We start from the raw sequence: 22,237 nt of genomic DNA on the forward strand, positions 1-22,237 counted from the left end.
GTCTAGACATAGCCCCTCTTCACTTACTTTAAGTAGGGTAGGGCTGAGGTAGCCGATTAGATGAGGAGTGCTTCACTTTCTGTGTGTCCTGCACTCCTACAGCAGTATGAGGAAACCTGGATGTCCTTGCTTGTAATTACAAGTTTTTAACTGAAATAATTTCCTTCAACTAGGAATTTTTTTAAAGGCTGGTGAAAATAAATGTGTAATCCTTTATTCCCATTCCTCTCAAACACCATCCAGCCCTGTGCCATCCAGAACATCTGTTCCAGAAACAACAAAATTTTCTCCTCTCCCATCTTCTAGCCATTACAGAAACTTGGCTCCCTCTTGATAAAGCCTTTCTGGCTTTTTTTTTCCAGTACTGACTGAATCTTTCCTCTTTCTCTTCGGCTCACTGGTTAAGGCAGGGGAGTTGGAATACTCTTTGTTCTCTAGTCAATTCCAGGTTCTCCTCATTCCTCCATCATTCAGTAATCTATCCTTCCTCAAGAACCATACTAGTCATCTCATCCAAACAGGATCCTAGTACTGTTCTATAGACTCCCAGGTCACAATGGCTCATAAGCTGTCTCTTTTTCCTCTACACTGCAATTTCCATCTCCATCTTTACCTCCCAGATACCCCATTTTTCAGCTCTCTTTTTGTATGTTCTCTTTTAGATTGTAGACTCCTTTAAAGTAGGGATTATCTTCCTTTTCTATTTGTATCCCCAGTGCCTTGCATTAGCTGGCAAATAATAAGTGCTTAATAAATGTCTACTGAATGGAACTAAAATTCCCCAACTATCACCCTCTTCCTAGTGGACTTCAATATTACAGACTGGGGGAACTCATTTCTCATGACCTATTCCTCCACCTACCTCAAACCACACACAAAGATGGTTATACTTTTGATGTTGCCATCACCTACAAATGTACCATCAGCATGTTCAAGAACTTCAAAATCTCCCTGACTATAATCTGTTGGCTTTCTATTCCTCCTTCTGTCTTCCCTTATCAAACTTCTTCATCTATAACATACCCTTCCATCACTTAGTCCATCAATTCTCTTCCATGCCATCTTCACTGCACTAATCATTCTTTCCTCTTTTTCCCATCTTGACCTTTTGGTGAACCAATTCAACTCTATGCCATCTTTTTTGAGTCCTAGCTCCTTTTTCATTTCACCAATTGAGCCTGACCCTAACCTTCAGCCTTGGGTCACTTCTTCCATTCACTACCTACACATATCCTGTTGAACAAGATACTGATCGAAACCACTACAACCCTGTATTACACAACTTCAATTGAGCCTTCATTATTCTTAGGAGCATAAAATTAGTTTCAAGGTCTTTTTGTTGTTATTTTTCAGTTGTGTCCAACTCTTCACAACTCCATTTAAGGTTTTCTAGGCAGAGATACTGGAGTGGTTTGCCATTAACTTCTCTAGCTCATCTGATAGGTGAGTAAACTGAGGCAAACAGGAAGAAGTGACTTCTCCAGGATTACAAAGTTAGTAAAGTCTGAGGCTAGATTTGAACTCAAGAAGATGAGTCTTTCAGACTCCAGGCCAGGCACTCTATTCAGTACACCACCTAGCTGCCCTTAAGGTACATTAAAGTGTCTTTAAATTCAGCCCCCTCACTTTAAGGATTTGACAACTAAAACTCTGAAAGATGAATGTGCTAAAAGTCACACCGATAATTAATAGAACCAGGAGGCAAACAAGCTCACTGACTCCAAATCTAGTGTCCTTTCCTATATTGTACATGGCCTCTCTTTTAGGTTGGGAAGGGAGGATAAAACAAAAATCATTAATGAGGGAATGCAAGTAAGAAGGTACTAAGACAGTATTCAATTACCCTGAATAACTTCTAGTAACTTGGCTGAGATGAAATAAATTCCCAGAGAGCTCTTGAGAACTTACGATGCAACTGCCACAGCACTGTTGGGGAACTCTGAGAGTGGGACTGTAGAATTCTCTCGATTTTATGGAGAACAACCCTGCTCTCTCCTGGTTCTTCTTCTCTTGTCCAAACATACTTTTTCAGGCTCCTTTGTGAATTACCATTCAGCATGTGACTATCCAGCACACCTAGATCTTAGGTTGTTTCCTCTAAGCCTCTTGGTTTTATCACCTCCAATAACATGATTCCCAAATCTACCTAGTCTAGCTATCACCTTTTTCTTGCACTCTAGTCGCATATCCATCTAGGCCATGTTGGACATCTTCCAGCTATCCCAAAGGCAACTCAATGTTGCTTGTAGTTTGTTATTGAGACTCACAACATTGGCATCTTCCTAATCTCATTTACCACTCTTGTCTGATGAGGTGCCAAATCCAGCCAGAATAGCACCTGCAGCAATTCCCTTTTCTCTACTCAAGGGTATCACCATAGCATAGGTTGTTTACCTATGCTGAACTGTCTCTAACTTTCTCTCTCCTCTCTAATCTCCACAGTTCTTATGATATTCCTAAAATGAAGATCTAACCATTCCCCTTCACTATTTGAGAAGTCCAGTGGTCCCAGACTGTCTCCAGATTAAAATTTTTAAAATTAAAACATTTATGTTTGAAATTCGAAGTCTTTCACACACTGGCTATGCACTCTTCCAATTTCAACTAAATGTGTGAATGTTGCTATCCTTGCAATAGAAATTTTCTTAAAGGCAAGGATATTTTAAAATTTGTCTTCCTAGTCCTAGAAGCTGGTGAATTACTGATTTCTTCATTCACTCTGTAGTGTGATCCAGCCAATCTGATCTTTCGCTAAAACAAAAACTTTATTTGTTGCCTCAGTAGCTTCCATTCTCTATGCCTGAAATACTTCTCATCTTTTCCCCATCCTTCAAAGTCCAAGACAGATCTCACATCCTCCACAAATCCTCCACTATTCCTGTCCCTTACAGGTGTCACATAAAATGTTTCAGGTGGATGTAGCTGAGGGGGGGAGGGGAGAAGGAAGATGGCGGAGGGAAGTCAGGAAGCTGCTCAATTTTTCCCATTTTCCCTTGAAAACCACATGAAAACAAGTCTCTGAGTAGTCTGATGGAAAACACTCTCCAGATAAAGACAAGACTAGAAGGATTTCAAGGCCAGTCTCATTGGGGTGAAAGGGATGTTCAGCTCAGCTCAGATGGAGTCTGGATAAGCTAGTGAGAGGGTCTTAATTAAGCAGATCAGCAACTAAAACCCTCAGTCCTGGCCCAGTAGCAGAGCAGATCAATGGAGCAGTCTTCAATCCCAACTCAAAGGGCCAATCACTAGCTAAGGAAATAAGACTGTTTGCTGAAAAAAACAGGTAAGGGCTACTCACTGCAGTGAGCAAGACATCAAACACAAACTCAAAGCCAAGGCTTAGAGTTGCACAAGAAGTTTGGGACAGTGCCCCCTTTTGCCCCAGGAGCAGTGCTTGACCTTAAGAAGCACAAAAGGAGAAATCAAAAAAGAAGAAAAGAAAATGAGCAAGAAACAGAAAAGAACTTTAAGCACTGAAAACTACTATGATGACAGGGAAGACCAAAACACCAACTCAGACGAGGACAAAATGTCCACAGAGGAAATCACAAAGGGTGATATGAATTGGTCTCAAGCCCAGAGAGGCTTCCTGGATTTTTAAAAGCAAATAAGAAAGGTAGAGAAAAAAAATAAGAAAAGAAACAGGAGGTATGCAAGCTGGAGTGAACAGCTTGGAAAAGGAAGAAAAAAAATGAAGAAAACAATTCCTTAAAAACCATAACAGACCAAATGCAAACAAACAAAACCAACAAATAATCACTGAAGAAAATAACACCTTGAAAAGTAGAATTAACCAAATAGGAAAAGAGTTTCAAAGGTAACTGAAGAAAATCAGTCATTAAAAACTAGAAGTGAGCAAAGAGAAGCCAATGACTTTATGAGATACCAAGAATCAAACAAATGAAAAAATGGAAGAAAATGTAAAATACCTCATTAGAAAAACAGCCAATCTGGAAAATCCAGAAAATTTAAATTTTAACAATTTAAAATTCCTGGTTCACCTGAAGGTCACAACTAAAAAAATTAGCCTGGACAACATTCAATTGATGAAAACTGCCCTGAAATAGTCATTGAAAAAATTCATGGATCACCTCTGGAAAGAGACCCCACAAGGAAAACATCAAGGAACATTGTTGCAATACTCCAGAACTATAATCTCAAGGAAAAAATACTGCAAGCTGCCAAATAAAAATGATTCAAATATCAAGGAGCAAGTCAGGATTACCCAAGATCTAGCAGGTTCTACAATACAATGGAAGGCAAAGGACCTGGGGTTACAACCAAGAACTACCCAGTGTGACTGAGCAACATCTTTCAGGGGAGGAGAAGGATCTTCAATGAATTAAGAGACTTTCAATCATTCCTACTAAAAAAAGAAAATTTGATCTTCAAACACAGGACTCACAAGAAAAATAGAAAGGTAAACAGATTTTAAAGGTTCAACTGTTTACATCCCTAGATGGAAAAATGTTATCTCTTGAGAACTATATCTGCTATTGGGGCAGTTATAGGGGGTATACATGGACAGAGGATGTAGCTATGAATGGATTCTGATGTGATGATAGCAAAGAAAAAGACATTAAGGGGTGGGAAAGGACTGTACTAGATTCAGTTTTATAAGTCTATGATTACAGTTCTTAATTTTCTAATAGTGTTTATATTAGGGTTCATCTCCATCTCTTGAGTAAATTCTTTAACCTGTATAACGTCTGACATGGTTAAAAAAAAAAAAAGTTACAAAATGCCATTTCCACAGGAAAAGTTTTTTTTTTTTTTAAATTTCCAAAAAACTCTCCCTTTGTTTATCAAAGTTCATCAATCTCCTGATAAAGATAAGACTTTCAGCCCCATGGGAAATTGTTTTATAGATTGATGAAGTTGTCCAGATCTTACAGATTCATCCAGCAATTTTCGTAATATTTTTGGGGAGACTCAGTAACTATGGGTGAAAAAGTGAATTTCACCAGTGGAAATTACATCCTTTTCCAACCTTTAGTACACATACGAGTAGTTTTTTCTTCCTATCATTGATAAGCAATTGGATGTGTTTTTTTTACTGGCCTTAAGCTTTGTTCTTCCAACATCAAGAAGTCCATACCAACACCAGAGGAATCAGTAACAGCTACTTCAGCTGCCAGGGCCTTCTGAAGATTTGTACTTATTTTCTAAAGGTTAATTAGTGTTTTTTGCTTCTCAAGTCTTATCATTTTGTTTTATTTTTTCCTTTGGGCTTTGATAAAACTGCACCTTCCTCATGACAGCAGTGGTTCCAATATCTCTGAAAGTCCTCCTTTAAGATCATAATCTTTGCAATTTCCTTAAGATAGTATTCGCTCTTAAAAACCACAGTATCAAAAACAAAGAAAAGAACAATAAAATAAATATGTACGCCAAGCACACAACAAACTTTACCAAGTGCCAAGACACTGTGCTAAACTGGGGCATTTCAAATACAAATACAGTTGCTGCCTTTCATGAACTTTCATTCAAATGACAGAAGACAACAGATAGAAGCGAATTAAAAGGCTGGGGGCAGGTAGCAGGAACGGGGGTAAAATCTATGGAGTCAAAAGCACAACTGGGAGAGGAATGGAGCATGGCTAGCCCAGCCCAAATAGGAAGGCCATAGGAGGAATTCACCAATGGGAAAAGGGGGGGGGCCAGTATTTTCACAGGAATGTGCCAGGGATGAGATGGTAAGTAAGTCATCCCAGAAAAGTTCACAAAGACAGAAAGTAAGTCAGCTGGGGGGATGGTATATGGTACAAAAACTAGCATTCAACTGACAGAGAACTAACTGACGTCAGAAAAACCATCTCCTTGACCAAGTGGTCAAGGTCAGATGCTCCTGAGTAAGCCTAGAGTCAGCAGGAATACCCACATGTCAACAAATGCTATCACAAAATGAAAACATTTCAAATTATTGCTTGTCCCAAGTAATCAGCACATCACTGATGATCTAAGAAAGATGATTCTGATAACTGTATAAAGGTTGGAGGAGGGGAAAACAGTAAAGAATATTAGATTACGGCAATAGTGGAGGCAGGTGATTTCAATGACATACTAGTGAAGTACCAGGAAGAATAAGAGGGAGTGGATTCAATAATTCAGATAATTCAGAACAGCAACTGGTAGACACCAGGAACTGACTAAACAAGGGTTAAAGAAGAAAGAAGAATCCAAGACAGACCCAAAGTTACTAATGGAAGAGCCTGAATCAAGAGTGGTATGATAGTGAGAAATAAAAGAAAAAGCAGTGGACTGGAAGAAGAAAGAGAAGAACTTCAGTTTCTGACAACTTTCAAATTCAGACTATCCAGGTGGAGATGACCTCAGAGCAGCAGGAACTCTAATAAAGAACTCAGAAGGGAGATCTGATCTAGAAATACAGATCTGATTTGATAGTAATGTGCAAAAGGTGATACTTGAAGCCCTCAGGGTGAAGTAGATCGCCAAGTATAAGACGTTGAGCTAGGAAGGGTTTTAAAAGTCAAATGGGATTTTATATTGAATCTTTAAGGGAGCCTTTGGAGTTTATTAAATGGGGGACAGGAGTGACAGTCACATATACTCTTAAGATCACTTTGACAGCTGAGTGGAGGATGGACCAAGTGGGGAGAAATTTAGGACAGGCAGACCTACAAGCAGGTTATTGTAACGATTCAGCAATGAAGCAGTAAGGGCATACATTAGGATGCCTGCTGTGGGAGTAAAGAGAAGAGGATGTATATGACAGAAAGCAAGAAGGAAGAAACAACAAACTGGTTATGTAGAATAAGTGGGAGGGAAGATGATACCAAGGTTGTGAACTGGGGCAACTGGCAACAAGGTGGTGCTCATCCAATGTGGAGAACGAGGTGGGGGATTACAACCTTGTGGTACAGTACTGTGTCTCAGGAAGACATTTAATTTGAAAGTCTGTCTTTAAGAATCAAAGGGGAGAGGAAGTAAGTTGTTCTGCTTGCCTCAAGAGGACAAATCAAGGCAGATTTTGGCTCCACATTAAAAAAAAAAAAACTTGCTAATTAAAGTTGTCCAAGAATGAATAGACTGCTTTGGAAGTTGTGTTGGTCTTCAAGGAGAGGATGCACAATCATTCTGGGGCAACACTGTCTCTAGGTGAGATTCATTATTCAGGTATGTTTTGGACCGGATGACCTTGGCAGTCCTTTCAAATGCTGAGATGCTATGACTCAGTATGAGTCAGCAATGTGATGCAGCAGACAAAGAGCCAATGTGATGTTTAGTTGCATTAGCAAAGGCTGAGCCATGATTCAGGGAGGTGGGAGAACTTCAGCTGCTCTGCTCTATTGGGACCACCTCTGGCCCTTCTGTTCTCAATACTACAGGCGTGGCAGTGTGGTAAAGAGGGGAGATTGATGGAGATCTTTTGGCAAGTCCTTCCTTTCCCCTCATGGGATTTCCACATCTGTAAAATGAGGGGATTAGAGTAAATGGTCTCCAAGGTCTTATTCAGCTCTAAATCTATGGGACTATGGACAGTGTCCAGAGGACAGTCATCAAGATGATGAAAAACTCCAATCCACATTATTTAAGAACCAGCTGAGCAGAGTAGAATGGGCTTAGCCCAAAAGAGAGAAGCCCTATGGTAGGATATAAGAAAAATACTAGAATTTATGAAGAGCTGGAAGACAAAAGAGAAGATTAGACAGGATCCTCGGCCCCAGGAGACAGAACTAGGAAGAACAAGTAGAAGCTGCACAGAGACAGATTTCAGCACAACACACACAAAAATTTGGCAGCAGCTAGAGTGGACCCAGAGTAGAATGGACTTCCTTAGAACACAGGGAGCTCTCTGTCACTCTTAAAGCAGAAGCTGGAGGAGCATTTATTATAGATGAAACAGGAATGACACTGACCAAGAACTGGGTAGAGAAAAGATCCTCTGAAATAATTTAAAATAAATGCATATGCTTTGCTTTATTTGAAATTTACTTATTACAAGTTTTGGTTTTTGTTTTTTTTTGCGGGGGGGAGAATTACAGAGAAGGTGAAAGATTAAAAATAAAGAAAAGAATATCAGTGAAATATTTAAACATACACAGAAGAGGGCAGAAGGAAGTTCAGAAGGGTACACAGACCCAGGCACAAGGCAATGTGGATACTCCTATGATACACAGTAGACACTAAATAAACGTTTAATGACAGTCATAGCCAAGACAGAAATTCTGTCTTCTGGAGAAGAGAATGAGACTGATAGTTGTGTACAGCTCTTCCTCATTTAAGTACAATTCAGAAGCAGGTCAGATCATCACCCAGTTTAAAAAACTGCTGTACATAAATAGGGATTTCACAGTTTTGTATACAAGAGTTTTTTCCTATTCTTTGTTTATGAAAAATGTTATGTGTTTAGTATTTTTCAAGTTCACAATTTTTTTAAAAAATGCAATAACCCTCTTAATTCTGATTCTAGAAAACCTATGAATGAGAATATCTACATCTATCTTTGTATCAAGCATCACGAAAAACAACATACAGCTCTTCAAGGTTTACAAAGCAGTGTGTTTGCAAAAACTCAGAGGCAGGTCATATAAATGACGGTACTCATTATTGATGAGTACAATGATGAGGAAACCTGAGCACTTTAAATGACTCTTAGCCTGGGTCACACAGCTAAGAAAACATCCAAGCCAGGACTTGAATTCAAGTCTTCCCCAAGAGCAATACCTTTTTCATTATACCAAACTGACCTACTTCTCTATGTCACTTCAACTCTAACTTGAAAGAAAAAAAAATAAAAAGGTATTTTAAAATTTGAAGGGGGGAAAAAAAAACCAAAGCCAAGAAGTGGTTTATAGATATTGGTCTGATATACACAGACAAAGTCAACGGGTTATATTGTAGTATTAATAAACTCAAGATTCACAATTTGTTTGATCTGTGGACAAAAGAAAAACCATTCCCAATCCTCTTCTGACTCCAGCAATCTTCTCTGGCTCCTTAGCACTGCATTTCCCTCTCTAGCCCTCTCCCAGCTAGCCCTCTCCCTTCAAATCAGTTTAAACCCTGCCTTTTATAGGAAACCTTTCTTAATGCCCATTATAATGCTGGTGCCTCCTCTTGGTAATGATATCCAATTTATCCTGTCCATATTTGTAAATATTTCTATGCATGCTGTTGCCCCCATCAAATTGTGAGCTTCTTGAAAGCAGAGGCTGTTTTTATTTTTGTCTTTCTTTATGTCCTTAGGGTTCAACTCAATGTCTGGTATACAGCAGACACTTAATAAATGCTTAATGATTGACTCACAGCCAAGGTAGAAATTCATTTTGCTTCACCATGCATATTTGTTTTAAGGGTTTTGTTTCTCTCTTTTTTTCTTAATTTCTTAATTAGGAGGAGATAGAAAGGAGAAAGCGTGTTAATTTGAAATAAAATACTTGCTAAAAAATAAAATCTTAAAAACATTCATTAAAATGACAAAGCAATTCAAAATTATTCACTACCAGTCATAAAACTGCTATCTATAAAACTTTGTATTTATAGCCTATGAACCTATCTTTTACAAAAATATTTATATAACTGAATTAATTGCAACAGCAAAAAAAAAAAAAAAAAAAAAAGGAAACAAACCCTGTGCCCAATGATTGGGAAATAGCTGAATAAATTGTGTTATATGAACATAAGAATATGCTACTATCCTAAGAATAAATTAATAAGAATTCAAAGAAATGTACAGAAGAATACAAAGAAATGACAGAAGGAAAAAAGGAGGTTCAAAAGAACTTATGTAAAGGAAAACAACAAAAAGCAATAAGACTGAAGCTAAAGATTGTGGACAATGTTGGGACTGCTCTGCTTAAGTGTAAGACCCAAAGGAAAGAAATTCCAGGTTCACTTCGTGCACCATAATTAGCAAAAATCACAAAAATCAGTGAGTGCTGGAAACTTGGACGAAGACAGGCACATTGTGAATTGCTCGGACTATTCTGGATATCAAGACGCAATAATCCCATTCCAGAGCAAATATATAATGCAAAGAGATGGAGATACAAAGGTCCTACATAAAACAAATTATCTGTAGTAACACTTTTTCTGGAGAATAGCAAGAAAAAAAACTCTAGTAAATTAATATGATGGAATAAGAAATTAACACTTTTATCCATGTTTTATAAATTGTGTCCACATCCTCCATTCCCTTCTGTCCCCCACTAAAAGACAAGTTCCTTAAGGACAGTAGCTATTATTTGTGTCTTGGTGCCTTAGCACCAGACACAGCGAATGGCACATGGTAGGTAACAAATAATTTTTTGTCAGTTTTGTCATTTCTTACTCAAACATGGCAAGATTTATATGAACTGATGCAGATTAAAACAGAAGCAAAAGAATATAAACATCTCAAAAAAAAAAAAAAAGGCATAATTCCAAGCGATCGAAAAACCAATGAAAGTCTGAGAAAAGAGACAATGAAACCAACCAACCAACCACTGCTGGCAGGGGAGCAGGAGATGCCAAGGACAGAATGTGTCTTCATTGTCTGAGAGAGTCACTGCATCCAGGTGGTTCTGCTTAACTGTATTTCTTTGTTACAAAGGAGGCTTCAATTTTGGCAGAATGGAAGAAAGATGTCCAGAATGAATGATGTAAAAACAAAAGGCTTCACTAAAACTTATTTTAAAAACTGTTAGATGCTCAGCCTTTCTCTTTAAGAAACAAGAATAACAAAGCCAAACAGGTGTGCATAAAAACCATCAGCAAACACTGGCTAGGTTTTTTCTTAACTGTTTACAGGGATTATACTTTTTTATTTGGTTGATTCTGTATGTTTTGTTACAAGAAAAATTATCAATAAAACAAACTAAAAAAAATTGTGCTGTGCAAGTATAACCCATATCAACTTACCCAATGTAGGGGAAAGAGGAAAAATAATTTGGAACTCAAAATTGTTATAAATGAATGTTAAGAATTGTCTTTATATAAAATTGGGAGGAAATAAAATACAGTTCAGTTCTTCACTGATGTCAGACTGCTTTCTTACACAAAAATCTATCGTGTTCACATCAATATTCTGACAACAAATGATTTCAAATCACGATATACCAGGCAAACTCATGTGACTTAAAAGTCCAGGTAAAGTTTCAAGGTGGGCACAACCAAGCTGGAACACACTTATCTACCATACAAGAAGCAGTAGTAAAGATTTCATCAAGTATAATAGACTACAACATGAGGCAAACCTGCTAGATGCTGGGAATAAGATATTACATGTATATCCCTGTACTCATCTGGCTACATGAAACATGTTAAGAGGATTTTGTAGGCAGGAGATAAAGATATGGATAAAGATTCAAGGAGGGAGAATACCTTCTCTGATGAGATCTTCCCCCCAAGTTCTGAAGGAAAGACAGACTGGAGAAGAGAATACAGCGAATCAGTGCAAATCCTTCACCATCCCTGGGACAACAGGTCTAAGTACACAATGTAGCTATTGTGATAGCATTGCCATGGTATGTGAAAGACAAGAATGTAGTATGTGAAACACAGGGTCGGTCAGGATGCCTTAGCAGAACTTCTACAGCAACCAACCTTAGTCAGGCTCTCTGTAGCAACTAATTCACAACTGATATGCTACACCCGCCCTTATAAAATCAGTGTTTTACCATTTCAAAGTGTATTCACATACATTCTCTCACAATGTTTCTATGAATAGAATGACATTAAGCATTCGTCTTAAGAGCATCCAAGGCAGAAAGTATGAAACAAAGAGTGAAAATTGGATGCCAAGAAACCCCATCACAAAATGTTTACAATTCAGTGGTCTAGTGTTGGCCAAGACCTTCCTTATCTTGATATTCAACAGTATTCTCACACTTTCACATTTTGTTAAATTATGATTTTGCAGATTCCCTTCATTTCAGACTTTGCATTTACTTTCTCAGCATTATATCACATTGGTCACTTAGTGGGCTCTGTAGCCCAAAGCTTTGTTAGATGAACTGCTACCTAGCCATGACTCCCCCTTATCATACTAATGATTTTTTAAACCTAAGTGTAAGATTTAATATTTACCTCAATTAGCAGCAAGGTACCTGAAGGAAAAATAGGAGGCAGCATGGGCCAGCAAGTCAAATCATCACCAGTACCCTAGATCACCCTCTCCTCTCAAACCTCAATGGTGACAGCCCAAATATCTGAACCCAAGAATCTTGGGGAAAGCACTGTTTCCAATTCTGTGCCCAGCAATCATCTTGGAAAGCAGCCCTCTTGGAGCAGTGCTGGCAATGGCCCTAAAGGTGCTCAAGTCCTACCTCTTGAAGTCCCAGAAAAGTTCGAACCACCAAAGTCCTCAACCCTGTCAAATAGTTCAGCATTAGAAACCGATATGCTAGAGGCTCCGTTTCCTCAATTCTCACTTCACTCCAATCTATCCTCCACTAAGTCATTAAAGTGATTCTCCTAAAGCACAGGAGTGGCCACGTCAACCCAAAACCAAATACACTCCAGTGAATCCCTCTCATCTCCAGAAAGAAATACAAGTGATCTGCAGATATCTATACCTTCAGAAACTAGCCCCTTTCTCCCTTTTCCAGTCTTCCCACATTTTACTATGCTTTCTGATCCAGTGACCCTGGCCTTCTGGCTATTTCATGAACAAGACCCTCCACTTCTTGGCTCTGGGTATATTCTCTAGCTGTCCCTCAAGCCTGGAAGACTCTTCCTCCTCCTCAATTCCTACTCCTCCCTTGAAGTTCTGACTAATATCCTACCTTCTTCAGGAAGTCTTCCCCAACCTCTCCTTAAACTTCAGAGCCTACCCACTCTTTACTGTTCCTTATTTATCCTGTCATAGCTTACTTTGCATATTTATTTTCATGTTGCCTCCCCTGATTCTAAGTTCCCTGAAAACAGAGACTATCTTTTGCCTTTCTTTGTATCTCTCCCCGTCCCACTTTAGCACAGTAACAGGCACAGTATGCACTAAATGCTTACTGATTGATATTATTTTATCAGTGAAAATGACATTAATGAAGAGGCATGGCCATCTGCTTTGCCTGTCCACCATGAGATGTCACCATCTAATCTGCAGGTGAAACCTCCCCTGCCTCGGCCATTAGGAATGGGAGCGTCTGAGAGCAGGGATTACTCTTGTCAATCAGCCAAGGGTCCCAGTCCAGATCCACACGCCAACACCAAACCAGAGGCCCTTCAGAGTTCAGTCTTCTTACCATCTTTTCCAAAAGAACAGCATGATCATCTTTATCAGATGCTCTATCTCCTGTACCTGATATATCAGAATATCACAGTACTGTGTAGTCATCTATTTAGGAGGAATTTGCAAGTACTGACTACTAACTGTATTACTGAGAACCAGCACAATGCCAAATACTACCATGACTAAAATGCACCAAATTTCCATCAAAAGACAAATAATCTATGGCACAACAGAAGCTTTAAGCATCTCATTTGCAAGTACTAGATTCTAGTCCCCAGACTTAAAAGACTTCTATCTAAAAATCATAAGTTTTTTTTTTAATTAAAAAAAAAAGTATTTGAAAAAAGTATTTGAAATGTCATTTCTAAGTTCTATTTAGTAACATATAATCCTGAAGTCATTTTTCCCTCAATATTTTGCTGAGGCAAATTTATATCAGCATAATTATGATTCTATATTTCTCCTGCTGCTTTAGTACTCTAATCATTACAAAACGTATTTGTTGGCCTCCCTTCCTCTCATCATTGCCCATGTTTTTAATACAAGTTCCCGAACTGCAGAGACAACTGTTAGAAGCTAATAATAGGTAACAATTATTCTATGTTTTAGAACTTACAGAGATCTTACATTCTTGAACCTCTTAATAATTAGGAGGAGTTATTACCTAGGAGGTTAAGTGGTACAGGTATTATTATCCTGTTTTGTTTTGTCCTTTACAATTCAGGAAACTCTGACCCAGAGAAATTGTTTGTCCCTGGTCACAAAAAAAGGTCAGTGGTAGACTTCTGAACCCAGCTTGTCCTCAATCCAATTCCAGAATTATGTGATACTACTCACTCTTTTTCCTGTAATGATTTAAAATAAATATTAACATAAAAAAATCAAAGTTTCTAAATTAGAACAACTTAGCGATGACAGAATAAAATGTAACCTGAATGAAAAATGAATAATCTTTGCATTAATTATCTGATAAGATATATCTTATATATGAAAGAACAAAGGATACAAACAATTCACAAATATATGAAAGATTACTCCACTAAGAAGAGAAATGTAAATCAAAATCATCTGAGGTTTCACTTCCTATTAAGCAAACTGGCAAAGATGTTGTCTGTCCTTTATTTTTGAATAGGAGCAATGACATCAGTGTAATGTCTGGATTCCTGGGTGAATTAGATTTAAGGGAGGCAGAATTGCAAAGTCGTCAGTCTCGCTCTCTCTTCCCAACTCATTGAAGCCCAGTAACCAAAGTCCTTCGAAGCCCAGGATGCTTGCCAACAGCCTAGGATACAGTGGATGGATGACCTTACTGTCTGTGATGTCTGACCAAGCTCTCAGTGCTCCTCAGAGTTAGCTTCACCCTCCCACATGGTGTTGGAACAAACTGTACTCATCTGTTCATTACACCAAGGGAAGTCTTCGTGCACTTGGAGCAGACATCCCCCTAACTCACCCTCTGTGGCCTACTGGTTACCCTCAACCTAGTTTAGCTTGTCTAACAAACAAAGGCCCATTTATTGGGCCCTGACCACTATGCATGCTACAGCTTCCTGGAGCCATAGGTGAGAGTTGAGTGAAACCATGGACAGCAAAGGAGCCCCAAAGAGCATCTGGCAAGCCCTTCTATCAGAGGTGCTAGTCCTCTTAGAACACCTATACATATTTATTAAATATTAACTATGTATACTGTATAACACAATGTTTGGGCATATAGTAAGCATTTAATAAATGTTTATTGATTCAACTATGCCAGAAACTGGAGAACGTAAGAAATATAACGTATTCCCTGGCCTGAAAAAGACTACAATCCAAGAGATGTGACATAAGTATAACACATGTTAGAATTAATACTATACAATAAAAATTTTTTAAAAGTTGAAGAAATCAGATTTCTTTCCCACCCAAAAAAGGTTAAAGCATTAGATGACAATAGATAGATTCTTGAGAAAAGAACTGACATTAAAAAGGGAAAATTCTTTAGTAATTATGTTGCTCTCTTTTGTCCCTATGGTCCAGGCCCATGAAATTGTATCCCTGCAGGGAACTCCCCACTCAAGGCAGTCAAGTGATCCAGTGGATAGATTGCTAGGCCTGGACTCAAACTCATCTCCCTCAGTTCAAATATGGCTCAAAGATCTACTAGCCATGGACAAGTCACTTCACCCTGTTTACCTCAGTTTCTTCATCTGTAAAATGAGCTGGAATAGGAAATGGCAAACAGTTCTAGTATCTTTTTTAGAAAAATCTATTTAAAAGAAATACAAGCTGTACATAATAATATTCACATTTTTGCGTACAATCATCTATTTCCGATCTACTGTATCTGTGAAAATTGTTTTATTTTATGTTTATATTCAGAATTAAACTTAAAATGAAATTTTAAAAGTATTAACTAGGAATGAATTAAACAACCTGATAAAAGAGAACAGAATAATGGAAAAATTCAAAAAAGAAAATGAGAGGCTGGAACAAAATTTATAATGCATCAAGGAAAAGCAAAAGAGCAAGGGAGTGCATTCAATCCTCGTATCAAAGAGCCACAAAGCTCACTTCTCTCTCAGCCCCACTCCTTACTCTCTGGACTTTATATCTCAGCCCTAGCTGCTGTCTAACAAAAGGAAGAGGATACTTTGGAAGATCTGTGGAAAGCAAAGAATATCAATACATTGCTGGTGGAGTTGTGAACTTTCCAACCATTATGGAAAGCTATTTGCAATTATATGAAGGGAACAAGCGCATTACCTATGTGCCAGACACTGTACTAACTGCTTCTAATAATAATAACAATAACACTTATATAGTACCTATTATGGGCCAAGTACAGTGCTGAGGCTTAACAAATATTATCTGATCCTCCCAAGGATCATAGGAGGGAGGTCCTATTATAATTTCCCATTTCCAGATGAGGAAACTAAGGTAAACAGAGATTACTTCCCCACGTTCACACAGCTATTAAATGTCCAAGAGTGGGTTCAAACTCAGGTCTTCCTGACTCCAGGCTAGAGCTGTATCCACATTGTTACCAGTTTAAAGGCAGAAAGTTCCCACACACAACAAAATATTTATAGCCAAAATTTTTTACAGAATGTCTTTCCTCTCTCCCAACCTTGCTTAATTCTAGTACCTTCTCTTGGTTAATTTCCAACTTATCCTGGTATTTAGCTAGTTTTCTATGTCTGAATGTTGTCTTCTTTAGATTGTAAATCCCTTGGGATTAGAGAATGCCTTCTGTCACTTTCTGTATCCCTAGCACTTAGAAGCTGATTGATGGATTAAAATTTTTTGCAGAAGCAAAGAACTGAAACAAGGTAGATGCCCATAAGCTGTGGAATGGTCAGCAGTGTGGAACAAGATCCTGAAGTCACAGGGTTAGAGCTGGAATGCACCTGAGGGGGCCATCTAGTCCAACCCCTCAATTTACCAATGAAAACCAATTTGTCCAGGATCATAAAATGTGCCTGTGAGGTGGGATCTGAAAGTCCTTCCAGACTGCTCTCTTCCTCTCTCCTCTGCCCTATCCCTGCACCATGAGAAATGACCCCGAGGTCAGATCTAGAGGTAGAAGAGATCTCAAAGGTCATCAAGTTCAGCTTCATTTCACAGATAGATTGAAGCTGAGGAAGGTGAATGGCTTGGCCAAAGTGATGGCCTGGAACAGGGAGACCAGAAAAGCACCAGTCCCTCCCAGGAGTGATTCCACACTCAGGTCAGCAGGACCAGGAAGAGGGCACAGAATCACTTCAGCAGGTCTGCTGTGGCATGCTGGGTGCTTATAAGCGGCCAGCTCAGCCCTGAAAGTGGCCCAAGGAAGTGCATCTTTACCCTGCAGGCCCTGGCAGACTGAGGGGGAGGGGCTGCTTAAACTCTTTTTCTCTTCTCCCACCAATTGATAAACATTTATTAAGCACCCACTACATGCCAGGCACTGCTCATCTAACACTGCCTTTTTCTTTCGTTATTAAGGATAGCTCTCTTGGTAGGGGAGAGGGAGGAGGAATATGTCAGAAATGATGCTACACAAAATATATGTGCATATGGCAATTTAGGAAAAAATTAAAGCTTCTTCAACACAATTTCTTCACTTTAAAATCACCCAACTACCAAACCGATATTATATAACACAGATAGGATCACCTAGAGAAGCCCTCACTAACTCTGAAGAGTTGACCATCTAACAGGCTGAGAGAAAGAGTGCAGATGAGCTGCTTCCTCTGAGAAGAATGGAAGCGCCAGGAAGGCAAGGAGGGCTTCATCACTGGTCTTACTATCCTCAGGACCTTGCCCAGAGAAGACAACTACCAAATGTGAATCGGATCCAAATACCAAAGCACCAAAGTTTTCCTGTGGGGGAAAGGAAAGGCCAACCTCCCTTGGAACTGAAGAAGAGACTGGAGGAAGAGGCAGCAAAGAACTGGGAGCCCATTCATCAGCACAGAGAGCAGCAGACAGGGGCAGGCGACCATGCTGACCAGGGCCCCCACACTAAGGGTCAGCTCCTCCAGGGGGATGCTGCTGCTCCCCCAAATGGCCTGTCTGAAAGGTCTGGGGCCCCGGTCGGCCCAGGGACCGCAGCCCATTTTCCCAACCTGACGCCTGCCTTACCCTAAGCAAAGCCACTGACCACTGTAGAACATATCATGCCAAGCCCTGACACAACCAGCCTGAGGGTTCACTACTATTTCCCATTCACCGTGAGGCATGTTCTCTATGAACCATCCGAAGGCACCTCGGGAGTGAGCACAGCCCTGCTTTATGAAAATCATCTTCAAAAAGCAGTCTAATTCCTTTTAGAGAACAATAGGAATAACTGAAAAGCAAATAATCTTTAAATTCTTTACACATTTTCTCTCACCAGATCCTTACAATAACCCAGTAAGGTAAGCACTATGTGAAATATTTCCATTGAACAGGTAAAGAAATTGAGGTTAAGTTGAGGATAAAGAAAAAAAGAGCTTAAGCAACTTGGCCACGCCAGATCCCAGAACTCTCTGGACCCCAAGTGTCTTTGCACTGCACGGTCTCTACCACAGCAAGAAATGCACAGCAGTCTGAAAGGAAACAGAAATGAAGAGGGAAAAAAAGCAGCACTAGAGAGGGGACGGACAAGTCCTAAAGAAAAGGCTTCCAGAAAGGCGGGGTGCCAACCCAGACTTCCCTGCTCTCTCCCAGGGGTCAAGGGCTCCACCAGGACCGAGCTGCTGGGTTGGGGGCACCTGGTGAAGGGCTTTTCAACAAGATCCCCCCAGGGGCCTGAGGTGAGGAACTTTACAAGAGTTCAGCCCCAGGCTCCCCCTGCTCATCCAGACCCACTCCCGGCCCCCACAAGTAAATGAGGCCCAGCCAAGGGGAGGAAGAGAACTCAAGGCGGAGGGTGGCCAGAGGGCCCACACTGGGAACCTTCCTTGTCTCCTGTTCAGAGACTCAGCCCCCCAACCAGCTGGGAAACTCCGGCCCAAATGGGTCTGTCAGCAGCTGGGGCAGTGCCACCCTACACACACACTTACACACTCATATTCGCCCTCAGGTTCTCAGACACAGACACACACACTCTATCACAGTCTCCCACATTCAGTCGCCATACTTGTATCACAACACTCAGTCACACACACACACACCTATCACAATCCAGTTTCCTACATGTCATACAGATAGACACAAACTGTCTCACACACACACACAACATCAAGCTCTCATACACGCACACCTGTAACTATCACACACCCAGTCACACACACAACTTGGGTCTCACAAAATGCTCAGTTACACACACGACACACTTATCTCACACACACACACGCACCACTCTATCACTCAATCACACACACAAACACACAATGCTCTCGTTGTCACAGACCCGTACTGTCCTACACCCAGTCTCTCTCTCTCTCACACACACACACACATATACGCACGACTCTCAGTCTCACAAAACCCACAATACTCAGTCACACACACACCACTCACAATTCCAGCTCTGACATTCAAAACTTTGTATCACACACACACACACTACGAAGTCGGTCTCATACAGCTCCATCCCTGCTCGCACCAGTCGCATCAGTCTCCCACAATCACACGCACCGTCTCAGACACAACCCAGGCACACCCGCCCCCTCCCCCATCTCTTCCTTCCCTCCCCCCACCTCCCCGCGCCCGCCTCCCCTCCCCCCTCACCTCATCAGCGCTCAGCTCCTCCATCGCTTTCCTCTTAATGGTGAAGGGCGTCGGGGAGGGGGGCGTGGGGGCCGGGCCCGGGTCCGCGTCCCCTCCTCGGGCGGCGGCGGCGGCGGCTGCAAGGGGCCGGGCGGGCGGCCTCAGAATTGCATAGTCAGAGGAGAAGAGAGGCCGAGGGGCCCCGGGGAGCGGCGCCCCGGGCCGCCAGGGGGGCTGCGCCTGGGCGCGCGTCGCCGCCGAGCCCGAGGCCGCCCGCGCCGCCTGCCGCGGCCGCCGCGCTGCTAGGGGAGGAGGGCGCCCGGCTCCGATCCGGCCCGGCTCCGCCGCCCGCCGGGCTAGCTCCTCGTGGCGGCCGCCGCGGCTGCAGCCCGGGCACTCGCTCTCCCCCGCGCCCCTCGCCCGGCCTGTGCTCCGCTCGGCTCCGGCCGCCCTTCGTGCCCCGGTGACTGCGGACTGCGGGCGGGACGAGCACCTCGGAGCTGCGGGGCCGGAGCCTCCCGGGCAGCCGCTGACCCCGCTGCTGCCGCCGCCGCCTCCTCGGGCAAGGCCGGTCGCCACGCCACGCCACGCCCCGCCCCGCCCCGCTCTGCCGGCCTGTCTGCCCGCCCGCCCGCCTGCCTGCGTGCCAGAGCCCCGCCGGGGGCCGGGGAAGGGGCCGGGAGTGCGGGTGCGTCAGGCCCGAGCGCCAAGCCTCCTACCCCTCCGCCCGCCGCTGGCCCCCCTGGCCCCACCAAGGATTATTCATCAAAACAACAGGGCGGCCATCTTGGAAAGGGATCACGTGACCTCCGCCGGGGAGGCGGGGCTCTCGACCCCCGAACGAGGTGGCCAATGGGAGCGCGGGCCCCGGCGCGCCGGCGTTCCTTTCCTCAGAGGGCCGCGGCCCCCGCTCTTCCTCTTCTCCACCCTCTTCTCCTCCCTCCCCAGTTCAGCCACAGCGGCGGGAGGCGGGAGGCGGGAGGAGAGGCGGGGCGGAGTTAGCAAAGGGGGCGGGAAGTCGTACGGACGGCTACCATAGCAACCGCGCGGGGGAGTGCGGTCTGGGGGACGTGGACTGGAGGAGGCGGGATGTAGTCTACAGCGAGGCCAGGGCCCAAGGCTGACACAAAGGGACCGCCGCGGGGAGGAGGAGGGGCGGGCTGCGCATCCTCGCGAAGCACACTCCCCGAGACCTGGGCGAGACTGTGCGCTCGGCCCACGGACAATCTCATCACTCCCACGGCACGGCCCCCGGCCAGGGGGTGCACACGGAGACCTACTGGGACCCCCCGCGTACACCCGAACAGCCCACAGCGGCGCGCCCCCCCACCAGAGTATGCACACGTAGGCACAGGTACACGCTGAGGCCTACTGGGACACACGTGCACACAGACACACGTACACCCCGATACCTACTGGGACACACCCCGTCAGTCTCCCCGAGTAGTGCGCACACTACACACCAAGACCTGGGAGCCACATAAGTACACACAGACCTACTGGGACACACGCGCGTACCCCACCCATCCCCCAACCCGTGTGCACACAGACACACGTGCACATTGAGACCTACTGGGACAAACATGCATCCCTGTCACCATACTGGAGTTCTCAGAAGTAGAGGTCCTTACCGACACATCGTAAACAATAGCCACAAACCAGTTTCTCTCACTATACCCGCGCGCAAGGACTTCTGGGGGACAGCTGGAGCAAGGAATAGGGCTCTGTCTCCCAAAACGGATCATAAACACATCACCCACTTACACATGCTTTTAAAAACCGGTCACCATACAGAGAGGCCACCAAAGGGGACCCAGCCTTTACAAGATTTCACAACCAGATTATATACATACACCCATAAACACCTAACACAGCCAACATTTCATCACCGAACATATAAAAATACAATTCATTGACATACACAAAAACTACCTCTCATCACCATAAACACAAGCACACGTCTTTCACCATACCCACCATAGCCATATTGCCCTCACCTTGCACAAATACACATCACCGCACACCTAAACACATTAACATCCCCTCACTACACACACTCATACAAACCCATTGTAGATAATGTCATTCTTGTACACAAATACATATATTTCATTGTACACAAAAACGGACCATATACCCCATCACCATGTAGACAAAATGCATACCCTTTACCATGCATACATAGTGACTACCATTTACACATGCAAAAAAAAAAAAAATACAACTCATTATATTGCACACTCTCTTTACCATACATCCAAACATTTTTGTCGTAAACCATAAACACAAAAAGACCCCATCATGCACACTCACATCATATAAACTCCCTCATTATGAACACAAACACACCTCGAGACAAAGTTATTTTGCTATGCAAAGTCAAATACACCTTATTGTACAAACATACACCCTGCACAATGAAATCAAATCTCATTTCTAGAGGCATTCTCACAGCGAATATCTCACTGTTCACAGTCTCATCTTTTCCCCCCGTTGGTCTGCTAAGCTCATCCATCTGTTCTGAGATATCTGACTGGGTGTGAAAAAAAAAAATGGAACACGAGCAGAATTTCAGCTAATTTGACTTTGTTGGCTTTTGAAGAAAATATCTTGGTTGAGCTATTTGAATACATTCAGAAAATGATTAGATATGGTAACAGGGATAATGGACAGCTTTAAATCTCTAGACACATAGTTCAATCGATTCCTTGCCCTAAAACAATAAGCAAAAGCAAGGAAATCAGGGAGCTAGATAGACAAGAGGAGGAGCATTTCCTGATAGGCATGTGTATCTAAGCTGACATATGGAAAATACAAAGTGTTATTGCCAGGATGGAGTTCCAAGTTTTATCACATACCAAGAAGGCATTTGATTTCTTACCTGGTTGTAATTTTAAAGATTGTGTTCTA

General features: G+C 42.3%; 1 protein-coding gene across 3 annotated transcripts in view; it reads right to left on the reverse strand.

The window, feature by feature from the left end:
* The window catches only part of UBE4B (ubiquitination factor E4B), a 119,448-nt gene extending 99,936 nt beyond the window's left edge, over positions 1 to 19,512 (reverse strand). For all 3 annotated transcript variants that reach the window (XM_031962895.1, XM_031962894.1, XM_031962893.1), the window contains exon 1: positions 19,349 to 19,512. In XM_031962895.1, coding sequence (XP_031818755.1) covers positions 19,349 to 19,372 — 24 coding nt within the window. In that variant the 5' untranslated portion in view covers positions 19,373 to 19,512. The remainder of the gene's footprint in view (positions 1 to 19,348) is intronic.
* Positions 19,513 to 22,237: the final 2,725 nt, after the last annotated feature.

This window comes from Sarcophilus harrisii, chromosome 3 (genome assembly GCF_902635505.1).
Source record: "Sarcophilus harrisii chromosome 3, mSarHar1.11, whole genome shotgun sequence".
NCBI lineage: Eukaryota > Metazoa > Chordata > Mammalia > Dasyuromorphia > Dasyuridae > Sarcophilus > Sarcophilus harrisii.